Source organism: Lynx canadensis, chromosome C1 (genome assembly GCF_007474595.2).
Source record: "Lynx canadensis isolate LIC74 chromosome C1, mLynCan4.pri.v2, whole genome shotgun sequence".
Classification (NCBI taxonomy): domain Eukaryota; kingdom Metazoa; phylum Chordata; class Mammalia; order Carnivora; family Felidae; genus Lynx; species Lynx canadensis.
This window is the reverse complement of record NC_044310.1, coordinates 150,308,876-150,335,941: the sequence shown is the minus strand read 5'-3', so window position 1 is coordinate 150,335,941 and position 27,066 is coordinate 150,308,876. Positions and strand designations below refer to the sequence as shown.

The 27,066-nt window shown below is 35.4% G+C and overlaps 1 protein-coding gene across 1 annotated transcript in view; it reads right to left on the bottom strand.

Annotated features, from left to right (window-relative positions):
* Positions 1-27,066, bottom strand: part of PSMD14 (proteasome 26S subunit, non-ATPase 14) — a 100,690-nt gene that overhangs the window by 43,164 nt on the left and 30,460 nt on the right. The window contains exons 4-5 of the mRNA XM_030325206.2: positions 2,433-2,504; positions 2,095-2,214 (exon numbers count right to left, since the gene is read on the bottom strand). Of these exons, the coding sequence (XP_030181066.1) occupies positions 2,095-2,214; positions 2,433-2,504 (192 nt within the window). The remainder of the gene's footprint in view (positions 1-2,094; positions 2,215-2,432; positions 2,505-27,066) is intronic.

The window sequence follows — 27,066 nt, the reverse complement described above, 5'->3', positions numbered from 1 at the left end:
GGTAGATTAAGTGCTTGGAGGCAAATATATACTTTTGAATACCATCTCAAATATAAAAGCAATCACAAATAATTCTTCATTAGAGACCTAAAACCAAGTCTTTTAAATGCTGCATTGTCTTGCTAGTTCAAAAGATTTTTAGAACATGGAAGAATTAAAGGCAATCATGTCATCTCTCCAGTGATAGATCACTGCCATTATAACTCCTAGGTTATAAGGTTTTCTTCTAACATCAGGAATTTAATCTATCTCAATAAAGCAGTTAATATTTAAGCACTTCCTTCCCACCAGAACAAATGATATTTTGAATCTTTTTTTTTTTTATTTTTTTAACGTTTATTTTTGAGAGAGAGACAGCATGAATGGGGGAAGGTCAGAGAGAGAGTGGGAGACACAGAACCCGAAACAGGCTCCAGGCTCTGAGTTGTCAGCACAGAGCCCGACGCGGGGCTCGAACTCACGGACTGTGAGATCATGACTTGAGCCAAAATCGGACACCCAACCGACTGAGCCACCCAGGCGCCCCGATATTTTGAATCTTAATAGAGAAAGCATCCTCAAGAACAGGGGTATGCCTATAGGCATAGGTTGCCTATAGGTGTTTTTTGTTGTTGTTGTAGTTGTTTTGTTTTGAACATTTTTAAAGGGGGTTTAAAAATTAAAAAAAAAAAAATCATAAGAGTAGGAGACAGAAACATGTTTTTACAGCAAGTTTGTTAACTCTTGGGCCAGAAGAAAACCTTTGTAATCTACTACATAGAATGAACACAAAGATCAAAATCTTCTATTTCAAACTGTCAAACAAACATTTAGAAGGAAATGATATTAAAACTTAAGAACTCTTTATTATAATTGATAGAGACCACATATAACAGAAATACTAGTTAATTTTGTTATGCTTTTCAAATTCTGACATGAAAAGATAAATACAAGTAACAACAGCCTAAGACATAAATCTAAATTTTTAGTTAATATGCAGCATATCTCTCTATATCCAATTGTACAAAATAAAGACAAGGGATAGCCAGGTGGACAAAATCAGCAGATCTAAATTAATTTACCTCAACAAACTTGTCTATTTGGAGAAGAATTTGTGTATTTTTCTATATTTTGCATCATTTACAAACACACTACAATCTGTAATAACTACTCTAAACCGTCTATAAAATGTATATATTACACTATTTAAAAATAGAACTTGGTTTTCTCTATTATCTACTTTGTTGAAGAATACTTACAGTTAAGAGTCTCAAACAGAGCAAACAGCTGTATGACAACAATCTCTTTAATCCAGATATTTTACAAAGCTCGATAAGAGAAATGTTGAATATTAGGGGAAAAAATCCATCAAAAAAATATACGTTATATTTTTCTAGGCAAACAGATGAGAAGGATATATGTACAGTTTTTTGTACGAAAGGTAGAAGAGTTACTGTTTTTTGGCCACACAAATCCAATGCATTACATAAAATACCAAAACAAAATAAAAAGCTTCCAGAGAGAATAATACAATGTATTCTAAAAAGATAAAGTAGATGACTTCCAAAGTTTGTATGTAGTATATGCTTCCTCTATAAAGAAATTACCATACCTGGGCAAAAGAACTAAAGTTTGCCATAGTTTTTTGGTTTCATTAAATTTAACATTTTGAATAGGAAAAGCTTAAGAGTCATTTATCACCATCTATAAAAAAAGGGACCATATTTCAAAACAATAGGAACAAAACATGAGGACTAGATAATGTATCTGAATTAAGTCTAAGAGAGTCTCTAAAATCTGAAGTGTTCAATTAATACCCTACTATTTTAGCAATTAACATAAATCTAGGATGCTATGCTAGTTAAAGCTGAAAGTATGAGTAAAGGGATTTAATGCTAGCATCCTTCAGTTTGTGGACCTACAGGGAATTCATGATGCATTCAAAAGATGAATGATTTAATTCAATACAATCTAGATATTTCTATCATTAATCTTATGATGGATTTTTCCTATCAGGAAGAGAAAATATAATATGATGAAAGTGATTTTGCATAGGAAAAGGAAAGAGAAAAGAAACACATTTACTTACAGCAGGCAACCATAAAAAGTACTCACTGTTCCTGACTGTGGCATAGCAAACACATCAATCACTCTGACGGTGTAATCATCAACAAATTCTCCAAGCATAAGACCCATAACTTCCATTGGAACTCCAGCACGACCATGCTTTAACATCTGTGAAGAGAACATAGGTAGATACGAAGCTTTAAAATCTTTGGTCCTTTTTATTTTTTTAATAACCTAATTTTGCTTCAGTAGAAATAAAAACACTCTTATTATAGATGTACCTAGAACAACAGCTTCCGTTTGAGGATTAACATTAACAAGTATTCCCAACTAAAAGAGAGTGAAAGCAATAAAGCTCTCTAAAGCAAGTAATTTTCAATACTTACTTTTAACAGTGCAAGGGAAGAAATATATACTTGCTCTGCTGTGTCCACTGCAGGAGCATCTGTGGGTGGCCCCTAGAAATAAGCACATCAATTATTATAAACACACAGTTTATGAGTTTAAAATTAGTTACATGTTATATAAACTTGATTGTTTTTTTTTTAATTTTTTTTTTTAATTTTTTTTCAACGTTTTTATTTATTTTTGGGACAGAGAGAGACAGAGCATGAACGGGGGAGGGGCAGAGACAGAGGGAGACACAGAATCGGAAACAGGCTCCAGGCTCCGAGCCATCAGCCCAGAGCCTGACGCGGGGCTCGAACTCACGGACCGCAAGATCGTGACCTGGCTGAAGTCGGACGCTTAACCGACTGCGCCACCCAGGCGCCCCTAAACTTGATTGTTTTTAAGAGTTTTGGGGAAATATGTCAAGTATCCTTTTAGTCGGGGACAACACAAATAATCAAAACAACTTTGCAAATATCAAACCTGCTGGCAAAATAAAACAAACTTAGTACTCAGGCAAGTGTCCAATGGACATAAAGCTTAAATCTTCCAGCAATGCGTATCTACCTCTGCTACAAAATGACTACCATGCACCAATTAGCCATGTTTCTTACCACAATCTGAGACTGATTTTCAGCTACGGACAGCATGTACATTTAGGGCTATGGGATCTCTGCAGATACGTAGATGTAGTTGGGGATAGGGGACAGAAGATTTCTAATCCCTAGGTGAAAGAGCTGTGAACAACATACTATGCACTCCACCTGATGAAGTTATTCCCCTCCCCAATACAACAAATTTAACACAAGTGCACCAGGTGTGAACAAACTGGTTGAGACTGCTGTAGCTAATATGAAAATACTTTTAAATCGGGACTACTATCTTTAAAACAAATGTTACCATTAATCTTACCACAGGTTAAGGGACACATTATGCTCTCCCTAAGGATTGTGTCTTCTTTATCAAAAGTAACAAGCCTCTTTTGACTCTAACATTCGGAGAACAAACATGTTAGCTATCCAATTATAAATCAATATTCTATCTTGCTTTTATGGGTTTACTTACTAAAATTAAACAATTACTTCACTTGTTACATTTCAGACTTGTAGGTCTATGTGTATTTTGTGCTTCTTGTCTATTTGCTAAATGCTCTGATTTTTCAATTTTTATTTTTTGGTTTTGTTTAAAAGCTCATAATATTTGCCAGAAGCATAAAGTTCTATGTATATTTTCTCTAAGTATAAAAACCACATACAAAAATTATTTGTTTTTTTATGTAGAAAGGGGTGAGAAAAATCAAATGCCTCTAATTTTCTTTAAAGTATTTATTTGAAAGAGAGACCTCATGTGCATGTGTGTGCATGCGAGCGGGGGAGGGAGAGAGAGAGGGAGAGGGGGAGGGGGAGGGGGAGGGGGAGGGGGAGGGGGAGGGGGAGGGGGAGGGAGAGGGAGAGGGAGAGGGAGAGGGAGAGGGAGAGGGAGAGGGAGGGAGAGAGAGAATCCCAAACAGGTACCATGCAGTCAGTGAGGAGCCCAGTCAGTGAGGAGCCACTTGGGGCTCAACTCACAAACAATGAGATCATGATCTGAGCTGAAATCAAGAGTCAGACACTTAACTGTTTTAATAATAAAATTATTAAAAATCTTATTTTTGGGGCGCCTGGGTGGCTCAGTAGGTTAGGCGTCCAACTTCGGCTCAGGTCATGATCTCGCGGTTCATGAGTTCAAGCCCCACGTCAGGCTCTGTGCTGACAGCTCAGAGCCTGGAGCCTGTTTCGGATTCTGTGTCTCCCTCTCTCTCTCTGACCCTCCCCCCGTTCATGCTCTCTCTCTGTCTCAAAAATAAATAAACGTTAAAAAAAATTTTTTTTAAACCTTATTTTTAATAATAAATGCCAGAAAATAAACTTAAAACCCAAAACGAATTCATCTATTATCACCTAATGCAGGTTTACTGCTTGCCTTTCAAATAGATAGGAGTCTCTTTCAGAATGAAAACTCTTAAGCTGAAGTGCTGTCATGCCAAAACATTTGTTGAGATCATCATATAAAACATGATAATTTTATTGATATGATTTATTCATCTAAGAAAGTAAAGAAAGTTTAAGAAAAAAAAAGTGAGAACAGTAGTAAGTTAGCCATGATGAGAGGTCTTAGGGAAGTATTCATCGAAATTGTATTCATAGAAATTATTTCCTGAATCCAGAGCAACTTAAAATTTCATATGGAGAAAAAGAATTTAAACTGGTATCTAGGCTACAGTTTTTCTGTTTAATGTTTGTTTGTTTGTTTATTCACTTATTTATCTGATGTGGGAGACACAGGGTGTGAGCAGGGGAAAGGCAGAGAGGAGGGAGAGAGAATCCCAAGCAGGCTCCACGCTGTCCGCTGTCAGCCCAGAGGTGGATATGGGGCTGAATCCCACAAATAGTGAGATCACGACCTGAGCCAAAAATCAAGAGTCAGGCACTTAACGGACTGAGCCACCCAGACACGACTTTTTTTTTTTTTTCCTTTTAATACAGTCCTTCTTAACTTGCCAGAGATGATTAAGAAAAAAAGGAACAGGGAAATAAAACATCACACCATCACCAAAATATATTATTGACAAAACCCAGAAACTACCCCTGCTATCAATTAAAAAACCAACTTTAATTTGTTTAACATTTACATAACCAGTACACAGCAGAGGGCCTAGCACATCATAAGAACTTAGTAAGTACTGGTTGAAAAAATGAATGAATAAATAAACTAAGGTACTGCAAGCCAATGCAACAGAAATGAAAAATACCCACTAATTACTCTCTGAAAGAGCACAGCCATAAGCAAGTAGATATAAAGACCATTACCCCCTCTTTCACTATTTTCTTCTGGTTCAGAAACATACTAACAGAAAACCATGCAGCTTTTTCTCTACTGGATGGGAGATATTTTTTGAGACAGTAGTCAGTGATTATTTCCTGTTACTCTTCTCACTCCGCTACTATTCTGTTTCTTGATCTAGTCAGTGACTAAATTTCTTAGGAAAAAAAAAAAAAAACTTGGCAAGAAGTAGAAAAGAAGTAGTGAACTGCTTTTTTTTTTTTTTAAAGTAATCTCTACACCCAACATAGAGCTTGAACTCACCATCCTGAGATCAAGAGTCAAGATCAAGAGTTATGTGCTCTTCCCACTGAGCAAGCCAGGCACCCCTGAACTGCATTCTTAAAAAAAAAAAAAAAAAAGAGTAACCCATGGAATATACTGTCTATGGGACAGCTGTTAAGGATCTCTGGCAGCTGTGAATATCTGAGGCTATCATTTTCCCACATGCTCACCTGTCCAGAAGAATGTACAATCAGGCAAAGAAGAAAACCCAATTCAAGACCCTGGAAACTGAGCTAAGAGATTTGTATAAGGACCTGTACAACGGTATGGGGCGCCTGGGTGGCGCAGTCGGTTAAGCGTCCGACTTCAGCCAGGTCACGATCTCGCGGTCCGTGAGTTCGAGCCCCGCGTCGGGCTCTGGGCTGATGGCTCAGAGCCTGGAGCCTGTTTCCGATTCTGTGTCTCCCTCTCTCTCTGCCCCTCCCCCGTTCATGCTCTGTCTCTCTCTGTCCCAAGAAAAATAAATAAACGTTGAAAAAAAAAAATTAAAAAAAAAAGAAAAAAAAGAAAAATGTGGGGCTATGGACAATATACCTACATTGTCTTTTAGCAAACACTCCCAAGGAATAGCATCCTCGCTATTCAAAGAGAGGAAAGACATCTAAAAATAGGACTCCTAAACAAAATTTTAGAAAATTATTTGGCATCAGTAGAATACAAGAAGCTTTCCTAACTTTGAAATAGAAAGTTCAAGGACATCCAAGATGAAAAGGTGAAAAATAATTAAGAACTAAAATTGCACTGGAGGAAACAAGGGTAAAAATAAACATGACAAGTTTAACTCACTGATACAGAACACAAAAAAGATAGCTCAGAATGTAAAATAAAAAGTAAGAGATGAAAACTACAAGAAATATAATGATAAGAGAGGACAAAGGAGCTGTAAGCTAAGAAATATGGTTGTTCCTGACGATAAAACAAGAAATAGAAAAGATCAATAAGTAACAGTAAGGCTGAAAAATTTTCCTGAATGAAAAAGAAAAAATTTCAACTTTTAGATCACTAAATGTCAGGCAATAAGCAGCGAAGAAACTATTATACCTTGAAAAGTCTTAGGTAAATCTTAACTACAAGGATAAAAGCAAAATATCTAAAAACATGAAGGTAGAAAAACTAACCTTATGAAAAAATGCAACTCAGGTTGACTTTGGATATTTCTCTGCAACATTAAGTAGCAGAAAACAATAAAAGGAAGTTCCCAAGTTTTAATAGAAAAACAATGTGAGTCAGAAATTTTATATTTTAAAAATGTCTTTAGACCCACAAATATGTTACTAAATACACAAAGACTCGGAAAATATAATTCCATGTATCCTTCTTCAAAGAATTTCTTGAATAAATCATTCACTTGAGACACCACAAATTAAAATTAAAACCTTAAAAGTGGAAAAGCCATTACATTAAAAAAATCTGTTAAGATTACTGAGAGTAGTTAAAAATACATATAGACATAAAAACAAAAACAAAAACAAAAAACAGGTTCCAAACCACAGATACTGTCCAAGTAACTATACAGGGCAGTGGAAAGAAATGAAATGTACAAAATTCTGTTTCACAAATATGAGGGGAAAAAGAAAAAGGAATCTGTTTAAGTGATTTTGACTACCAAAGAAATATGGATTAAAAAGTCTTCTGAACAACCTTAAAATAACCACAATAAACATTAAAACTGAATGTACACCTTATAAAATCACTGGAGGAAGAAAAGCAGATACAACACTGACAATAAAATAAAACAAAACAGTAGGGAACCAAGAAGGGAACAAAATAAAAACAGTAAATATAAGATCAAATATACTGGCTATGAAAAAATATAAATGAATTAAAGTCCCTTGTCAAAAGCCTCTCATAATGTTTAAATTGGAAATTCATGGATATACTACTTACAAATAAAAATTAAAACGAAACAAAGGACTGGAAAGATTTGTCAGTCAGTGACATATCTGTATTTCTTTTTGTAAACACAGCCATAATGGCCACTATGTTTTACTCGGCTTGCCTTTGTCCAGCAATGCACTACAGTAATAGATTTCCCAGTATTAAATCAACTTTCTACTCCTGGGATAAACAGTTGACGTGATTTACATTTTTTTTTTTTTTTTTTTAGTTTTTGTTTCCCTGTTTATAAGTGAGACTAGAGACCAGTTGGGCATTTTCCTTCTATTTTTTTAAAGTTTATTTCTTTATTTTGAGAGAGAAAGAGTAAGCAGGGGAGGGGCAGGGAGAGGGAGATCCCAACCAGGCTCTACTGACAGCATGGAGCCAGAGATGGGGCTCGACACCACAAACCATGAGACTATGACCTGAGCTGAAATCAAGAGTTGGATGCTTAACCGAGCCACCCATGTGACCTGGGAATTTTCTTTTTTTCTGTTAAATTTGTCAGCTTTTGATATCATTATGTTAGATTTATAAAGTACTTGTGAAATTTTACACTTTCCTACTTTCTGTGTTCTGGTAATATTAATACAGTTGACTCTTGAACACAGGGGGTTAAGGGTACCAATTTCCCATGCACTCAAAAATCCACATATAATTTTTTTACTCCCCCCCCCAAACTTAATATCCCACTGTTGACCAGAAGCCTTATTGATAATATAAACAATTAATTAACCCATATCTTGTATGTTATATGGACTATATACTTTACTCTTATAATAGAGAAAAGGTTATTGAGAAAATATATTTACACTACTGTACTGTATTTATTGGAAAAACTCTGTGTATGTAAGTGGACCTGTGTAAGTTCAAACCCATACTGTTCAAGGATCAATTGTATATCCTAAATTGTCTATGTCTTAAAATTTTGGAAGAGTTCACTATTAAATATTTGGCTCTAAAGCTGATTTTGAAGCCAATTGTTGTAACTTTTTCAGTGGTATTAATAAATTTACGTTATCTGGTATTATATTGCTCCAGTTAGATTACAAAATTATCGCCACAGAATTGAACATATTGTATTTTACTTTTTAATTATTTAATATTGAAAACATTTTTTTTAAAGTTTATTTTGAGAGGGAGCAGGGGTGGGGCGGGGGGGGGAGAGAGAGAGGAAGACAGGGAGGGAGGGAGGGGGGAGGGAGAGAGGAAGACAGGGAGGGAGGGAGGGGGGAGGGAGAGAGAGAGACAGAGAGAGAGACAGAGAGAGACACAGAGAGAGAGAGAGAGAGAGAGAGAGAGAGAATCCCAAGCAGGCTCTGTACCAGCATCACAGAGCCTGATGCAGGGCTTGAACCCATGATCCATGAGATCATAACCTGAACCAAAACCAAGAGTCAGACAATTAACCGACTGAGCATCCCACTACTGAAAACACTTAGAACTAAATTTATTTCTCCATATCACATTACATCACCACCCAGATAGATTATTTACATTAAAAAAAATCAAATTATAAAATCTGGATAAAAATATTGGTGAAGGGATCTTCCTAATTCATTCTATGAGGTCAGCATTACCTGCTACCAAAGCCAAAGACACTACAAGAAAACTACAGGGGCTTCTGGATGGGTCAGTCAATTGAGCACCAGGCTCTCGATTTTAGCTCAGATCATGATCTCACGGTTCATGGGATGGAGCTGCACATCAGGCTCTGCACTGACAGCCCAGAGTCTGCTTGGAATTCTCTCTCTCCCCGCCTCTCTCTGCCTCTTTCCCACTCCCTCATTCGTGCTCTCTCTCGAAATAAACTATAAAAAACCAAAACCAAAACCAAAAACCTACAGACCAATATTTCTTACAAACACTGGTAAAAACTCCTCTACAAAATACTAGCAAACAAAACTTAGCTGTATATGTAAAGGATTATTCTATACATGACCAAGTGGGATTTATTCCTGCAATGCTAGGATTGTTCAACAAATGAAAACTGACCAATGTAATACACCACATGAACAGAATAAAGGGGAAAAAAGCCCACACAATCATTTCAATTGATGAAGAAAAAGCATCTAACAAAATTCAACACCGTTTCATAATAAAAACACTGAACAAACAAGGAATAGAAGGAAACTACCTCAACATGATAAAAGCCGTATCTGAAAGCCCACAGTGAACATAGTACTCCAAGGCAAAAGACAAAAAGTGTTTCCTTTAAAATCAGGAACAAGACAAGAATGCCTATTTTCACCACTTATTCAACATGGCACTGGAAGTTCTAGCCAAAGAAATTAGGCAAGAAATAACAGGCATCTAAACTAGAAAGGAAGAAGTAAAATTGTCCCTGTTTGGAGATAAGATGCTCTTACATGTAGAAAATGCTAACAATTACACACACACATGGAAAACTATTAGAACTAATAAATGAATTCACAAAATAGCAGGCTACAGTCAACACACAAAAATCAGTTGCATTGATTTTTATCATGAACAATGAACAATCTGAAAAAGAAATTCTAAAAGCAGGACGCCTGGCGGGCTCAGTCAATAGAGCATGGGACTCTTGATCTTGGGGTTGAGTTAAAGCCCCACATTCGGTGTGGAGCCTACTTAAAAAACAAAACAAAACGAAACAAGAAATTCTAAAAGCAATTCCATTTACAGTAACATCAAAAAGAATAAAATACTTAGCAATCAACCAAGGACATCAAAGAGTTTACGAAGAAACCTATAAAACACTGTTGCAAGAAATTAAAGAACATAAATAAATAATGTGAAATGGGAAACACAGCCCATGATCTAAAGACTTCATATTAAAATGTCAAGACTATCCAAAGCAATCTACAGATTCAATGTAATCTCTATCAAAATTCCAATGGTGACTGTTGCAGAAATAGAAAACCCAACCTAAAATTCATATGGAATCTCAAGGGATGGTAACTAGCCAAGTCAATCTTGAAAAAGAACAAAACCTTCTGAAGGACTCAAACTTCGTGACTGCAAAACTTATTACAAAGCTACAGTAATCAAAAGTGTGGTACTGGCACAAAAAATAGACATACAGACCAATGAAGAGCCGAGAGAGCCCAGAAATAAACCCTTACATATATGGTCAAATAATTTTTAACAAGGGTACTAAGACAATTCAATGGGAAAGGACAGTGTTTTCAACAAATGGTGCTAGGAAAACTGAATATCCACATTCAAATGAACGAAACTGGAACTTTACCTAACACCTTAAGAATTTTAACTCAAAATGGATCAAGGACCTAATATAAGATCTAACAATGACAGAAGAAAACAAAGGACAAAAGCTTCACAATGTTGATTTGGCAATGATTTCTTGGATATGACACCAAAGGCACAGGTAAAAGAAAAAACAGATAAATGGACTTCATGCAAAATTTAAAATTTGTGCATCACAAGATACTATCAACAGTGTAAAAAGACAACCTACAGAATGGGAGAAAATACCACAGTTCAATATCTAGATTATATGAGAACTCCTAAAACTCATCAACAAAAAACCCTGATTCGTAAGTGGGCAAACAACTTGAACAGACATTCATCCAAAGAAGATATATGAATGGCCAATAAGCACATGAAAAGATGCTCGACATCACTAATCATAAGGGAAATGCAAATCAAAACTATAATGAGATACCATCTTATACCCATTAGGATGGCTATTATCAAAAGAAAGAAAGAAAGGGAGAGACGAAAAGAAAAAACCCAGAAACAACAATTCGAACCTTTGTGCACTGCTGACAGGAATGTAAGATAGTAAAGTCACTATGGAAAACAGTTATGACAGTTCCTCAAATAATTAAAAATAGAATACTATAAGATCTAGCAATTCCATTTCTGGATATATACCCAAAAACATTGAAAGCAGGTTCTCAAAGAAATATTTGTATACCAATGTTCACAGCAACATTATTTACAATAGCTAAAATGTGGAAACAACCCAAATATCCATCAAGAGATTAAAAGATAAGCAAAATGGGGGCACTGCTGCTTAAGCATCTGATTTGCATTTCGGCTCAGGTCATGATCTCACGGTCATGGGATCAAGCCCCATGTCGGGCTCCACTCTGAGTGTGGATCTTGCTTGGGATTCTCCCCCCCAACCCCTCTCGCTGCCCCTCCCCTGCTCACACTCTCTCTTTTTCAAAATAAATAAATAAATAAACATTAAAAATAATAAAAGATAAGCAAAATGTGGTATATACATACAATAGAATATTATTCAGCCTTAAAAAGGCAGGAAATTGTGCAATATACTAAAATATGAATGAAGTGAACATCATGCAAAGGGAAATATGCCAATCACAAAAAAACAAAGCATAATTCTGCTTATATGATGAGGTACTTAGAGTAGTAAAATCAAAAAGACAGAAAGTGTAATGGTGATTGCCAGAGGCTGGCAGAAGAGGAGTGTGAAGAGTTTTATATACATATATATATGGGTATTTGTGTGTGTGTGTGTGTGTGTGTGTGTGTGTGTGTGTGTGTTTATACATGAATATCTGATCTGGGTGAGGAAACACATTCTAATTTGCACATATAAAATATAAAACTGACAACATAATCTAAAATTTTTTCTAAAAAGAAAAAATCTGAAAAAATAGTTGCCCCATTTATGACAAAAAGTCAATATATAAATTAACAAACAAAATACGAAAACTGTAATGGAAACATGGGCAAAGAATATAAAGCAAGTAATTACATAAATACATGATGAAATAAATATGAAAATGTTCAACCTCACTAGCTGACCTTCTTTAATTAAGAAATACCAATTAACACATTAAGATGTTGTTGTTTTCTATCACATGAGCTTTATAATACCCAATTGTGGAGATGGTATTATAAAAGAAATACTCTGAGCACTGTTGGTGAGAATGTAAACTGGTATAATCCATCAGAAAATCTGTGTATCAAGAGCTTTACAACTGCACAAACTTTTTGACCCTACTTTTGCACTCCTAGAAATTATTTAAGTAAATAAGCTGAGATGTTTGCATGAACCAGAATGTTCATGACACTTCTTTTAATAACAAATAAATCTAGAAAAAAAAACCCAATAATTAAAGAATATTGTTGAATATCCCTTTCTCTGAAAGACAAATACCATACAATTTCACTCATGTGGAGTTTAGGAAACAAAACAACTGGACAAAGAAAAACAGACAAAAAAGACTTTTTACTTTTTAAACTTTTTTTTTTTTTTTAGCAAAGTTTATTTATTTTGAGAGAAAGAGAATCCCAAGCAGGCTCCGCGCTGCCAGTGCAAAGCCCAACATGGGCCTCAATCCCATGAACCATAAGATCATGACCTGAGCTGAAATCAAAAGTTGGATGCTTGACCAACTAAGCCACCCAGGGCTCTCCCCTTTTTTCATAAAGCTTATTTATTATGAGAGAGAGAGAGAGAGAGAGAGAGAGAGAGAGAGAGGAGACTCTTAAATACAGAGAACTGGTGGTTGCCAGAGGGGAGGTGGATTGGGGGATGGGTGAAATAGATAATGGGGATGAAGAATACACTTACTTTTTTTTTTTTTTTAGTTTATTTTTATTTATTTTGAGAGAGAGATGGAGAGCGAGCAAGGGAGGGGCAGAAAGAAAGGGAGACAGAATCCCAAGCAGGCTCCACACTGTCAGCACAGAGCCGGATGCAGGGCTCACACTCACAAACTGTGAGATCATGACCTGAGCCAAAACCAGGAGTCAGACACTTAACTGACTGAGTCACCCAGTTGTCCCCAAGACTACGCTTATTTTGATGACTACTGAGAAATGTAAAGAATTGTTGAATCATTATATTGTACACCTGAAACTAATAACACAGTATGTTAATTAACTTGAATAAAAATTTTTTAAAAAGTTCCCTATGATGAGATCTCAAAATACTTCAGGTGCTAGATGGCTATACCCTAGGCAAAGATATCAAGGTATAGCTGTATTTCAAATAACTTAAGAAAAACAAAATGTATGAGTCAGAGACTTCAAGAAGGGGAAATGTATAGAGCAGGAGTGATCAGGGTAATGAGGTAGTAATGAGAATCCTAGGACTGTGAGGCACTATCCAGCAAACACAGACATAATGGTTTTTTCCCTTATCCACTGACGTTTCCAAGTCCCTTTAACTAGCCCTGCCCTCACATCTCACATATGCAATCCTGTGACTTTAATGAGAAACAAAGGATTTCACAAGTAGAAATTGATACAAATTGTTTTAAGTTAGGCTTAAGTTAACTATTTTTAGCCTCTGTTTACTTTCAACTAAAATGGACATGTGGTGATCACAACAAATCCTCCATGTCCCACTTATAGGATGAAAAAAATCTGAATAAATGCACAGAATTGGAATTAGTTCAATCATCTTTCACTTTTTGAGAACTTACTATATTTAAGAAACTAAGCTAAATGCTGGGTAAACCAAAGTGAAAAATTATACAATGATTAAAGCAAATGAAAACCTGAACCCAAATATTTTTTGAATTTTTAAACTTGGCTATTACTACTATAAAAAATAAGTAATAGAGAAAATGTTTTCTTTCTGGTGCTTAATCAAACAGCATAGCTCTAAAATAATCAGCTTATAAAGTGTGTGAACTATTCAAGTTCTCTGCTGACCTTATAATGATTCTACTACCACGATAAACAAGTACAGAAGGTCATTTTTTTGGAGATTGAACATGATGTAACTTAAATTTCAAGGTTCTTTAAAAGCAATAGAATAACTGAAGGCACTGGTATTACTAATGTGGTATTAAGCAAAAGAAAAACTAAAATAAAAAACTAAAGAAAACTGGTCTGTATGTCACACAATGCCACTACAAAATAGAAACACATGTATCATTGATAACAGGTAAGTAAAATAAGAAACATCTATGGGGCCCTTGGCTGGCTCAGTCTGTGGTAGATCCTGATCTCAGGGTCTTGAGTTCAAGCCCCATATTGGGGGTAGAGTTTACTTTTAAAAAAGAAAAAAACCTAAATGTTCTGCAGCTTTACAGTCTATTGTTAAAAATTTAAATTAATGTTGGGGCGCCTGGGTGGCGCAGTCGGTTGAGCGTCCGACTTCAGCCAGGTCACGATCTCGCGGTCCGTGAGTTCGAGCCCCGCGTCAGGCTCTGGGCTGATGGCTCGGAGCCTGGAGCCTGTTTCCGATTCTGTGTCTCCCTCTCTCTCTGCCCCTCCCCTGTTCATGCTCTGTCTCTCTCTGTCCCAAAAATGAATAAAAATGTTAAAAAAAAAAATTTAAATTAGTGTTACAATTTAAAAAGTGAAATATGATTTAGTTATATATTGCTGTATAAGACACATAACGAAAATATGCCCCTAGGATAAACAAGAAATTGAAATGCAATAGTTAAATTTTCTACACAACTCCTCAATATTCAATTCCTACAGGCAACTTTAAAATCACTTACATAAGTCTGACTCTTCAAAACTAAGTTTATTTTAAAAGGAGAGAAAATCTATACCTTTAATCTAAGAGTATAAAATCAGAGAAAATAGGTGAACCATACGCACAAACAGCGCCTTTATACATACCATGAAAATCTACCCAACCAGTGTTATAATACCTATGATGGACTCCACAAAGGCATTAAACTAACCTCTGTACAGTAAGTTTTCATCTGCCACATTTAGTAAAACAAAAATTAACATCTAGATCCACAAATTTTAAATGTGGTTCATTTAAATGAGACATGGTTCCCCACACCCCACCCCCATTTAGAAGGTTAAAATCTGATCCAGCATAAAAAGCTGTGACTTTTACTTGGGCAGCCCTTGTTGACTAAGTGTTAAAAAAAAAGGCATTTGCCATTATAACAGGATAAAACTAACGCCTCAAAGTGTTACCTACTCAGGCCTTTTAACAAATTTGTTAACACTATTAGTTATATTACTCCACCTTTCTCTTAGTGTGAACTGGTATCAATTATTTAGCCAATTTTATTATGTTATTAAAATACCTGCTGATTAAACATGAACCAAAGTGTCACTTAAAAGAAATGTAAAATAAATAGTATCACTGAATTGCAACGTTCTAAAACTATCTAAAAATATAAAGTTATTTTGGGAAACAACATAAAACATTTCAAAATTTGTTAAAAAGTTGTTCTAGGGTTAAAATATCACATAGGCTTTATTTTTACAATGGTTGTTTAAAGGTGTATATTTGGTCCTACATCACAGAATTATTTTTAAAGGTGTGTTAAAATATGTATTTTTCAAGAAAGAGAAAACAAATTTTATTAACAAATACAGGTGACTACATTTGAAAAACAAAATAAAACCTAAACATATACTGAATAGTTGACAGAAAATATTTTTTAATTTATAGTATCCAATATAACTGAAATTTAACAAATTCTGTCAAATATTTAAAAATTTGATGAACGACCTTCAGTTTCTGCAATTAAAACATCCTTAAAAAAACCAACTGACCACAAGAGGCAAATTCAAACACCTACAAATAACCACGATGGTATTGTTTATCTCCTATCTAGCAAGGTAAGAAACAACCTTTTAATACTTTAATTTTGTGAGTATTAAACAACTAGTGTGAAAAACAAGCTGCATGTAAACTATTTCTACTGCCTGAGCTTCAATGACTAGCTGAGGCAACCTGTTATAGGAGGTGTTAATTGGCAATAGGAGTACAAGTCAGAAGCATGTTCCCCATCGTCCTAACCCAGCAAGGCTAGGTCATTAAAGTGGAAATGAATTCTTTCATGTCGACTTAACCCCTTCAATGCATGATTTCAGCTGTTTTCTCTCAATTAATTTAAAAAACTTGTTACTTTTTAGAGTTAAAAAAAAAGTGTTCCCCCCAAAAAGGTCCTTTGGCTAACAGTTCCAATGACTATATTATTCAGAAGAGAAGAATAGACCAAGTTAATTGCAATGTAAAATAGCAACTCTCCCTTCTAAAAAACATATAAACTAGTTATATTTGCTTATTTTAACACTGTAAAGAAGATATAGGACATAGTGTTTAGAAATAGCTTGGAACCACTTAATCATATAAGGTTTTGATTTACATTTCCATTTAAGGATCCAACTGTCCTATGGTGATGACTTAATCACCTTACCATTAGGATAGGGTAATATTAATTTTTTCACTCCCATAATGTCCATACACAAATCCTCAATTTAAAAATATTTTGAAATATATGAGTTAAACACCTTTCTAATTATGTTTTATTATTCTGATAAGGTGCATAGTCATAGCATATCCTAATGACTGGTTGCCAAAAAGCCTAAATTCCTTTTATGGCATGATCTCAGGTTTCCAGATGGCACATTAATTCTTAAGAAAAAAAAAAAATACAAAAAGAAGGAAAGAAAAATAAGAATGAAAATATCAAAATAATGATGCATTGCTTTTGAAATGCTGTATTCATAAATACTAATATTCTTATATATTCTTCAGCATTACAGGCATTTTAAATAAAATTCAACTATATAAATAACATTTTAAATATTACAATTAAATTAACATATTTATGTCTTTCATCTGAGTCACCCTGAAAATACTTCCTTTAATAAAAAGAGTTAAGAACTAAACATCAGAAAACTTATACTACCTAAAATTATGTAACTTGTGATCAATAAAAAATTACCAACATGACAATACAGACATAATTTCATCAACTGTTGTAATATAGTTGGACTCTTGAGTAACTACAACTAAAAATATGCTTATTAAAAACTTGGTTAGCAAGGGCTAAGATAACAATGGGCAATATAATGGTTCAAGGATATAAAAAATAGAAATTATACTACACCCAATTCTATATTCCTTTCCCTACCTCACCCTACTCTTCCTCCAAGTCTTCCAATTTGACAAACTCAGTTCCTCTATGCAAACAGATTTTCTTTCCTTAGGTCTACTGACCTCCTCCAATACAGCAAACCTAAATAGCTACCATGGAACCAATACTTTGAGAATATAAAAATTTCAGTGGGGAAAAAGGCAGTAGGGTGGGGCTACAGAATAGTAAGGGAGAGGGTAAGATGACAACATTACCTGGTTATAAAGACAACTAATCTAAGTAACAAAGGATCTGGAGGCCTAATGCACACTGCCCAATGTTACATTTCTTTCTCTTTTAAGACACTCACTTTGAAATAATTTTTACGTACTTAAAAATATGTGTGTGAAATATACTGTAAGCATCAATCACTTTAGATATCTAAGAAATGTGTCCCTCCGGAATAGGGATCTACTATCTCCCACTCTGGGTTACGTTCACTCTGCCCCACAGCAATGAGGAAGGAGCAAGCACGATGCTTGACTACCTTTGTTATACAGAAGCATCATTCACAGAAGATCAGGTAGTCAAACTTCAGAAACCGTAAGATAACTACAAATGTTTGAGTAGCTAAAACATGCTGTCTTTTATAACTGGAAATTAATTCCCAGAATCAAGCAGAACCTTCCATGTCCTACAACAGAACATGAAGTTATCCAAACTGTTCCACAAGAGACCCTCTACTACTAACTAGCTCAGACTTTAAAATTCTTGTAGTCATGGGTGCCCCTTTTTTCTTTTACAATGTCCAATGTTACTATTTATCTCTGAATTTAAATCACAAAACATGTAAAATATAAGTCAGCCACAAACTGGTTATTTTGGGAAGCACTCATAATCTATTGGCCCACCTTCTGAATTAGTACACAATACATGTATGGCATGTTACTCACACATACACAAAATGTATGTTTTTATTTATTCACTGAACAACCACAAACTGGAGCCTACCTGCTGGCTGTACAAAGGCAGACATGCCCCCCCACCGCAAAAAGTTTACGAACTAGGAGGTAGGCAAGAAAGAGACAAAACTGTAAATGCAACACAGTAGATTAAGTGCAAAAATAGAGGCGTATATAAGGGACACAAAAGTCAGAGCAATCTACTTGATAAAATCTTTCCATAGGCTAAGAATTAAAGAATATGCAGAACTTTTCCAAACAAAAACGGGAGAGGAATGTTGGGAAAAGGTATTCCAAGAAAAAAAAAAAGACACACTGAAAGACACAGAGATATGAAACAGTTATCATCCTGCATATTACTGTTCAAAGCTTTTTAAACAATAAAATGGGCTGCTAAAGCATGAGTTCTTAAGTTAAATATAAGTTAATAGTGCTTCAATTTCAATGGGTGTTTTTCTGAAGATATGACTTTTTTTAAAAGGCCATCTTTAGGGGCGCCTGGGTGGCTCAGTCGGTTAAGTGTCTGACTTCAGCTCAGGTCATGATCTCGTGGTCCGTGGGTTCGAGCCCCGCATCGGGCTCTGGGCTGATGGCTCAGAGCCTGGATGGAGCCTGCTTCCAATTCTGTGTCTCCCTCTCTCTCTGCCCCTCCCCTGTTCATGCTCTGTCTCTGTCTCAAAAATAAATAAACGTTAAAAAAAAATAAAAAAAAAAAGGCCATCTTTAAAAGATGCTTTTTCTTTCTATCCTTACTTTTCCCTTTACAAAAAATATTTAGCACTTTAGAATATAAATCAAACAGTCTGGAATTCTCTGACATGTTTTAAAATAATATACAGTTATAAAACAGTAAAGAAGATGTGTTTTTCTATACAAAATGTTATAATAATATGTAATATTTCTTGAATTTATAGAATTTGTACAAATATTAAATCTAAGGCTAAGAACAATTTCCCTTTCACATATAGTTCTCAGAACTGAATATTGTTGTAACCAACAGTATTCTAAAAAGCTGATTACCCGACATTCAAGCAATGGGTACCGCTGGAAAAGAAGACACAGATTTCAAGGCTGGGATTAGCTGAATCACTAATCAAAGGAGCTGAAGAGTAAGTGGATGCTACTGTGATCAGCTGTTAGAGCCACTAAATGTTCAGCCATAAAAGCAGGCCCTAGAGTTGTTAACACAGAATACTAATAACCTGGCCTGCGTGGGTGTATCTTATCTTGTTTTGTATTTTTCAAATATGCTATTTATATCACCTCATGGAAAAAAATAAAGACGAAGAACAATATAGGAAAGCACCATACACAGGGGAGGAAATCCAAAAACATGGGTGAATATAGGCATGGTTAGGAGGAAAAGAAAAAAGACAGGAAAGCTCTGTGCGTGACACACCATGTATGACATGTACCGGGTATATGATGAATAAATTAGGTGTGGTGCTAGTCCTTAAAATGTATGTTGGAGACAGACAATACACAAGTAAAAATAAAAATGAGCATATAATTGTAACTTGAGTTATCAAAGGATAACTCAAAATAATAGGAAAGAGAACAAGCTTTGGAGATGTAATAAAAACAAGGCCTATTTTCAAAGAGCCTTCCCCTTTATTTCAAAGAAATAAACATGTAAGCCAGTGGTTCCTAACCTTGTTTTATTCCTCAGAATCCCCTGGAGGACTTAAAAAATCCTGATGTCTAGGCCCACCTTCAGAGACTCTGATTTAAATTACTCTGGAGTGAGGCTCAGTAATCTTTTTTATTTTTTAGCATTCCAAGTGATTCTAAAATACAGCCAAGGTTGAGAACCACTGATACAAACTTGTAAACCAAAGGATTTCATTATTTTGAGGTTAATGAAAGGACTGGAGTAAGTCTGTCTGGCTAATTGACGAGGAATTTCAGAGATCTACAGCCAATCCCCAAACAAATCACATACACAAATCACATTACAATAGGATTTTATTATAATCTCAACTCAGTGAAATGCAATGGTTTTACAAAGTGCTACAGTAGGAAGTAAGAGATTAATCAGGTTTGAAGACATCATAAGTGATAATTACTGTTATCCACCAAATTATTTCTGGTCCTTCTCTCCAGCACATAATAGGACTACACCTCCTTGACCTCTTGAATTTAGGTGGGAACATGTGACTTGCTTTAGCCAATGAAATATAAATAGAGGTGACCTGTCATTTCCAGTCAAAGCTTTTTAAGAGCCAGAGCTCAATGATAGCATTCTGTCAGCTTGAGTCCCAGAGTAAGGATGACACCGCCAAATGGCACCTAACTGATCCATGACAGACATACGGCGTTAAGTGAAAAGGAAAACTTTGTAGTTTTAAGTCATTGTAACCAACAGTATTCTAAAAAGCTGATTACCCGACATTCAAGCAATGGGTACCGCTGGAAAAGAAGACACAGAGTTCAAGGCTAGGATTAGCTGAATCATTAATCAAAGGAGCTAAGGTTTACGGGTTGTTCTTGAAGTTTTTAGAACTCACTGAGTTCTAAAAATTTAAGTCACTGAGATTTACGGGTTGTTCTTGAAGCATAACCCAGCCTTCCTGACTGACACACCATAGAAGATGTCCAGAGGAAGAAGATTATTTAAGCAGTCCAGAAGGAAAGTTAACAAGTATAATTCAGGAGTGTCTAGCTGGCTCAGTTGGAAGAGCATGAAACATTCGATCCTGGAGTCGTGAATTCAAGCACCACATGAGGTGTAAAGATTACTTAAAAAAAAAAAAAAAAAAGTACAATTCATTAGACAAACAATGGCGGCAAGGGGCATTTGTTTCAAGAGAATGAGTCATGAATGAATAGAAGCAGAATGACCTGGGACTCCTGAGGAATTACCGAATAGTATAATAGGGCTAGTTTAAGATATGAGAAGGTTTGAACAAGAGAAAGCTGGAAAAAGACAACTTACAAAGAACTAAATATCTAGACAAGAGATCAACTCAAAAAAGGATCAAAGCAGCCATTCCACAAAGCAGTTCACATACTAGTCTTCAATCTTCTCTCTGCCCTGTTACACCTAAGTGAGAAGATGCGTTTTCACCAGTAACAATGACATACTATTTTACATATCATTTTAGAAAGTTTCCAGTTGATTCTGATCCACTTTTAGGAGAGATGGCACTCCCCTTTCCCTAAATCCTCAAGAATCACTAGAGTTTGGCTTGAGGACTGTAATTTTTACCCTACAGTGAAGATGACTAAAGCCTTACAAAGAATGTTTAAGCAAATGAATAAAATAATAAGCTCTACATCTTAAAAAGGACTTGTATTGCTGGTAGTAGCAAGATTTACTACAGGATACTGTGACAAGAAGGGTACAGATAAAAATTATGTAAAGGTCTGAATTAAGCAGATGCAATGACAGAAGAAATACATTCAAGAGACTTTTAGAAAACAGACCCCATACTACAAATCTTGAGGACTAACTATGTAGGGGAAATGGATTAGCACACTGTGATTGCATGTTTTTCCTGGGGAAGCAGGGCAAATATCAATACCATTAATCAAGATAGGAAATACCTTCAAGCCATATCCAAAATCTCCAGAATCTAACTATTTCCTACCAACAGAATCTTACTGCTTACCACCATAGCATTCTGATAATTATAAATATTACAGGGACATGAAATCCATCCATATCTCATTATAACTGTTTTTGTTTTTACTCTTATTAGAAATGATCTGAGTTCTCTGTTCCTTTCTATCACACTGATTAATCAAGACCTGGCATTACAAAGTTCAAATTTAATTCAATGCAGGGGCACCTGGGTGGCTCCATCAGTTAAGCGTCCAACTCTTGATTTAGGCCCAGGTCCTGATCTCACAGTTCATGAGCTTGAGCCCCATGTGGGGCTCTGTGCTGACAGCACAGAGCCTGCTTGGGATTCTCTCTCTTCCTGTCTCTCTGCCCCTTCCCTGCTCATGCATACTCTCTCTCTTAAAAGAAACTTTAAAAAAATTTAATCCAATGCAACTTTAATAGCATTATATACAGTATACAAACAATGGTTTAGGCCTGCCTAAAGAGGAACAATTTAAGACTATCAAAAATCATGATAACAATCAGTTATTCACTCAAAATTAAACACACTAACATCTATTCTTAATAACACTAGTTTTCTTCCCTCTTGATGTAAACCACTAAAGTTCTTCATCCCCAAGCAGAGTTGATAGATAAAAAAAATTCATAATACTCAGTTAAATTTGAATTTCGATAAATGAATATTTTAAATATGTACATTCCATGAAATATTTGGGACATATCTATATTTTAAAAATACTCATTGTTCAAATAGAATTCAAATTTAACTGGGCATCCCATATTTTTATTTGCTAAATATGGTAACTCTATTATACCCAAGTAACTATTAAGTACAGTACTTTCTAATTTAAGTCCATATTGGAAGTCTCTTTCCCATTTTATTTGTTATGCCTAGCTTAAGCTAGTCAGAGGCAACTTTATACTACTACATATAACAGTAACTTTTTCAAAACCTAATGCTACTTCTTTATCTTTCTTTTTTAAGTTTATTTATTTATTTTGAGAGAGACAGCACAAGTGGGGGAGGGGCAGAGAGAGGGAGAGAAAATCCCAAGCAGGCTCTGCACTGTCAGCACGGAGCCTGAAGCAGGGATGGATCCCACAAACTGTGAAATCATGACCTCAGCCAAAGTCAGATGCTTAACTAAGCCACCCAGGTACCCCCTGCCTTTTTTTTTTTTTTTTTACTTCTTTATCTTTAAATAAGTAATACTTTTAAGACTAAAGCACCTGACTAAAAGGTCCCGCAGTTCCCTCTAATAAAAAGAATACAAATGAAATTTACATTTTATGATATACACATGATACTTTTGTTCTTGTCGTAAAACAGCATCTACTTTGAAATGTCTTCTCTTACCAAATGCTAAAATAATCTTTCATTAACCAAGAAATATGTCTTTTACTTTAGGCAAGAAAACATTCACTATTCATATTATACTGTCTAGCGTAGGTTAACAGTGGACTCTCCACGCAGGCCCTAAGCGGTGCGCCTTAGCACCACTAGATTTTCTTTACTACAAACTCTTCTTATGTCATTAAGTCTCCATTAAGTAAAACACCCTGTAAGGGCTTTGCATTCACTTGTTTGTAACTCCACATAGCATCTGGGTGCATGCTCTGCATAATACTATTGCTCCCTGTTGGAATATCTTTTTTTTTTAATGTTTATTTATTTTTGCAGAATGAGAGAGACAGAGAGACAGAGAGCGAGCATGAGTGGGGGAGGGGCAGAGAAGGAGACACAGAATCCAAAGCAGGCTCCAGGCTCCGAACTGTCAGCACAGGGCCCGAGGCGGGGCTTGAACTCACGAACTGTAAGATCATGACCTGAGCTGAAGTCGGACGCTCAGCTCAACCGACTAAGCCACCCACACACCCCTCCCTGTTGGAGTATCTTTATAGAAAAATCAAAACGTTAAGAGAAGGTTATGGACGTAATTGAAAGAATTCCACACTAGATAAAGATTACCCAACACCCACAAAAAAGATGCTCAATAAATAACTCTTCAATCTCTTTATAAATAAATGCAGTTTTAGCTTTTATTTTTGATCACTATCTCACCCACAAACATGCCAGCAGGCATTCTGATGCCTCTGTGAGCCAAGCATACATGAAAATGCCAAAGGCAATCCTTTGCTTGTGTGGTCTCCATTAAGAACTTTAGATCCCTTCTCCCAGAAGGATAAATATATCCAAAAGGCAGAATAAATGAGAGGCTACAGAAAAGGAAATTAAGGTGCTTGAAGCATACTAGAAAGAGAACAAGAGACTGAGACAGTAAACCAAGTTGGCAGCAGACTACGCACAGGGGTTATTCATACTGAGAGCTGATCTTAGGACTAAGAGTAGAAAGTTGCTTTCTTGGGTGTAAGAGAGGCAAATGATACTCCTAAGTCAGCAACGAGAGGAAGGAGAGGAAGAGAGAGTCAAGTGACAAACATCCAAAGTGTGAACAACTAATGTTTTTTCTAACTAATCATTGTTAGTTATTTTTAAACTTTGTTTCTTTTAAAACTTATATAAAATATTTAAGAGGTCCAAAAAGATGTAATAAATAATGTAATACACTCATTACCCAGCTTATGAAATAAAACATCACTAAATAGTTGGGCTGAAGCTCTTGTGTGATCCTTTCTAACTGCATCCTCTCCATACCTTTGGTATAGCCACTACTCTAATTTTGGTGATTATCATGCATTTCTTTATACTTTCACTATACAAATATAAATATACATAGATAAAATATAGATTAGCATTTTCAGGTTTTAAATTGTATACAAAAACTTCATATAGAATGTAATATTCCTCCACTTGCTTTTTCCATTATATAAGTATGGATTAATCATGTTGGTATGTGAAGATCACCTACTTTACAAAATTCCACTGTTAAGCAAAATTATGTACACATTCTCCTACGGATGGACAATAGGCTGTTTTCAATTTCTTGATATTATGAAATAGAGATCAGCAAACTACAGCCTGTGGGTGAGCCAGCTGACTGTTTTTGAAAATGAAGTTTTACTGGAACAGAGCCAGGCCCATTCATTTTTTTTTTTTTTTTTTTTTTTTTTTTTTTTTTTTTACATATGGCTGCTTTAACACTACAGTGGCAGGGTGGAATTGAATAACTGCAACAAAGACCATTTGGTCCACAAGCCTAAAATATTTACTATCTGGCCCTTTAAGAAAAGGGTACCAACCCCTGATATAAACAATGCTGTTATGAATGTTCCTGTCTCCATGTGGGAGACTTTCACCAGGGAACATAATTAGGAAAAGATCTGTTAGGCTGTAGAGCAGGCAAATCTTTATCATTACTAGATTTTAGCAAGGTGATTATACACTTTTACAGTTTTTTTATAGTTCATATTCATGTCTCTTCTAATGTTTGTATCTTTTGCCCACCTAAAAATGGGTATCTTTCTGGTTTCTTAAATATATATATTGATAACCAGTGCTTTCTCCACTATATGTTAGATACCTCTTTCCAATCTGTGGCTCACCATTTTGCTTTGTAACCTTCTTCATGTCTCAGCTACATCTGAAAAATGAGGATTACAACATAACCCAACTTCATCCAGTTGTTGTAAAGAGTATATGAGTTAATGTATATAAAGTACTTAGAACAGTGTCTGGTACAAGTGCTCCACAAATACTAACTGTTTATTCTATAATGGTGTTTTTGGAGGAAAATGAATTTTAAATTCCAATGTAAATTAATTTATCAACCTATCCTGTTAGTATTCATGCTATCTTGTTTAAAAAATCCAGCCCTATACATTCAATTTTATGTGTCCATAAAGTAATACTGGTCTCAACCTATCTTGTTTATTACTCCCTCTGAATGCTAAGAATGGCACTTTCAGTTAACATGATTTCAATTAATTATTCAATTTCAGCATTTTTCCTTCAGTATAATTTTAATATTGATCTCTCTAAAGTTCAAGTAGAAAATAGAACCGCATCTAGAATATCTAGTCCCAGACAAATTTTACCCTTTAAAAAAGTAAATAAAAGAGAGATCTGCTTATGTCCAAGATATAATAACAGAGACTAAATTTACATTCCCACTTAAAACAAATAAAAAGATAAAATTATATAAAACAATAGTTTATAAGACATGGTTGATCAGGTAATAAAGGACTATGATTTCTGAGAACAGGGAAACACAGAGATGAACCTTACTACCACCCAAGCTGACTGCCTTAAGATAGTTTCCAGGCTACAGTGCAGGGGAAAGGAAAACAGGCAGAATCTAGTGGACCCTCTGAGTTGAGGTGATGGAGCTGAGATTACTGCGAGACCAAAGCAGCCAGAGCTATCAGGGCAGAGTACTGATAATAGCTGAGAAAATAGCTGCTAAGAGAGAAAACCCTAGAGACCTTGAGATTCCTTCTTGGGTATTCAGCTGAGTACTGATAAGCGCATGTATGAAGAAACTACCAGGAGCTGAGGAAAGAACCACCCAAAAGGATTAGAGAGAAGAATACTCACCTCTCATATAGCACTGGAAATAGTGCCTGTTCCCACCAACAAAACTGAAAAATCTCCAAATGCAAAGGCATTAATTAGACAGAAGGGTCTTGCCTCAATAGTGGAAAATAATGAGCCCCAAACTAGGCACTGCTCCAAATTCACCTAATAATTTTTAAAAGCAAAACTAGAAAGAATCAAACAGATTGAAGTAACTTACTGCATTCCATAATAAATATCAAGAATATTTATGAGAATAAAAAACAGCCAGCATACAAGGCAAAATTCACAATGTTAGGTACTAGTGAAAAATGACCAGGCATGCAAAGATCAATCAATCGAAACCAATTCAGAACTGACAAAGATAATAAAATTAGCAGACAAGGATACTAAAATGTTATAATTGTTACAAAGTGGAGACATGGAAGACATAAAACAACCCAAATAAAAGTTCCTGAGGTGAAAACTGTAATTTTATCAGTGGTAATAGGATGAAGTAGGGGTGAATTTTGAGAGGCATGGTAGCGCTTTAACCCTAGGGTGCCCATGGGTGACCAAAAGGTGAAAAAATATTAAGATAAAAAATACACTAGATGGGATAAATGGAAGATTAAATCATACACACACACACACACACACACACACACACACACACACACACACGAGTTAACTTGAAGACACAGCAATAGAAAATGAAACACAGAGACCAAAAAGATAGGAAAAAAAATTAACAGAAGCCATAAATGAACTATAGGTCAACTACAATGAGAAAAAATATACATGTCTTTGGGATCCTTGAATGGTGGATAGGTGGTAGGAGAACAGAAA